The following is a 2020-nucleotide window of genomic DNA, read 5'->3' as shown; positions in this document are numbered from 1 at the left end:
ACAGGACAGACAGTGCTGCCCCCTTTTGAGCAGGAGGATGAAGGTCAAGGTGCGGTTGTCAGGTTTTTTTTTTTTTGTTTTGGATAATTTGAGAAGTCCAGTTACCCTTTATGAAATCAGTGGAACTGCACCTTGCTGCTGCATAGCTGGGGCCAAAAAGTGGAAAGTTGGAAAGCTTTGGCTTTCAAGCGCATCCAAAAACAGTCCTTGGGGAAACGGCGGAGGTCCTATTACGGTTTGATCTAATTCATTAGTGTTACGTAACCCTGTCCACTCTATCTAATCATCTTGCTCAGAGATTTAATGTGTTTGAGGACATAATGCCTTCTAATATCCATCCTTAATGTCTCGTTTGTTTCCTTTGGTGTTATTAATAAAATAACACAATCCACAGAGCACGGCGCTCAGGATACACCCCAAGAAGGAGATGAATCCCAAACCGAGAAGAAGGAGCGCATCTCGGATCGCCGTGATCCTGAAGACGCAGCAGACTGTGGCGCGAATGGCCCGAAGGATGAAGGCTTCGGAGATGCCAGGCTGGCCCGAGAAGCCAAGGCACTATCAGTCTCTCCAAGAGTTGAACAGATTGCACCGGAGGAGGAATGGAAAGACTGGGGGGAGGAGGAGGAGGAGGAAGAGGAGAAGGAAACCCAGCCCATCCCTCAGGAACCACAGCCTGGCAGACCATCTCGCAAGCCCACGCATTTCATTTGCTTCCGCGTGGACTCCCCAGCAGCTCTCATGGCCTTCCAGCGCGTCCAGAGGAAGATCCTGACCCACCTGCCCCAGTCGGAGGAATTCTGGGTCAAGCCGGCCACCCTGCACATCACTCTCTCTCTCCTGGTTCTCCCGGGCCCAGCCGAAGTTCAGGCCGCAGCCAAGATCCTCCAATCCATCGTGAGCGACTTCTACAAACCACCCATCTCTGTTTTCTTCCCACTCAAACTCAAGCATTTCAACGGGAAGGTTCTTTTCCTTCCACCACGGCCCGTCCAGGACGTCCAAAGCATCAACACCCCGCTCCAGGAGGCCTTCAGGGAGAAAGGCTGGCTCCACCGCCACTCTAAATGCCCCATCTACCACCTCACGCTGGCCAAAGTAGAGGGCGAGGAGACCAAGAAGATGTTTGAAGATGTGGGGGCCATCAAACTGGCTAAAGACATCAACTTCGGAAAGCTGGAAGTGGACAAGTTGTACCTTTGCGTCAACGGCATGCCAAAAACAAACAGCGGCTTTTATCAGGTCGTTTGTGCTGTAAAGTTCCCTACTGTGTAATTCGGTGGTGATGGTGGTCAGAGGTACGGTCTGTATGATGCACAACCTCAGGGCTTCACCTGGAGGGGAGGTGACAAGGGGATGGTCTACAACATCCTCTACGCCAAACTGCCACCCCACCTTCTATCCCATTTGAGCTAATGTCAATATATCGTCTGACGTGCCTACTGGAGGTACAGTAATCCACCTATACAGTCATGTGCAAACGTTTTAGTATCGCTGGTCAAAATACATGAATCTTAACTTATAATCAATTTTTAATAAAAAAAAGTTTCTGTTTTTAGTTCAACGTACTGAGGAGGAGAGAAAAGGCCCACTCCCATTTCCTCTTTTTACCCCTACCCCTCGTTTTCGACTGTTGCCCCTCTGAGCTGAGCTGCAGGGCAGTGGTTGAGATCTTCCCTCTGAAATGAGACCCTCTAATAAAAGAGCATCACTTCATTAACAGCTACTAGCGCCGCTCTGTAGGCGACCCTGCCCGTCTGCAGGGACAGCAGAGGAGGGGAAAGTTCAGCTCCTCACTGCTGGGCTTTAGTTACATGTAGGGATCATACGCCTTCAAAGAGGGGGGCAATTATTATCATCCATCCATCCATTTTCCAAGCCACTTCTCCGTCAGGGTCAGAAGGGGGGGGGTGCTGGAGCCTATGCCACCCCCCACGTAATTCTTCAGCAATATGAAGCTAAAGTCAGATATTCACCAGATTCTTGTTGGAATTTTCCCGTTCCACCTTAAATGGAGCAG

At 50.2% G+C, this 2020-nt stretch overlaps 1 protein-coding gene across 1 annotated transcript in view; it reads left to right on the top strand.

The window, feature by feature from the left end:
- Positions 1-1774, top strand: part of leng9 (leukocyte receptor cluster (LRC) member 9) — an 8089-nt gene extending 6315 nt beyond the window's left edge. The window contains exons 6-7 of the mRNA XM_017714557.2: positions 1-49; positions 395-1774. The exon at positions 1-49 is cut by the window's left edge and continues 120 nt beyond it. Coding sequence (XP_017570046.2) covers positions 1-49; positions 395-1275 — 930 coding nt within the window. The 3' untranslated portion in view covers positions 1276-1774. The remainder of the gene's footprint in view (positions 50-394) is intronic.
- The last annotated feature ends 246 nt before the right edge of the window (positions 1775-2020 follow it).

This window comes from Pygocentrus nattereri, chromosome 3 (genome assembly GCF_015220715.1).
Source record: "Pygocentrus nattereri isolate fPygNat1 chromosome 3, fPygNat1.pri, whole genome shotgun sequence".
In the NCBI taxonomy this organism is placed as follows: Eukaryota; Metazoa; Chordata; class Actinopteri; order Characiformes; family Serrasalmidae; genus Pygocentrus; species Pygocentrus nattereri.
This window is presented reverse-complemented; position numbering and strand designations above follow the sequence as displayed.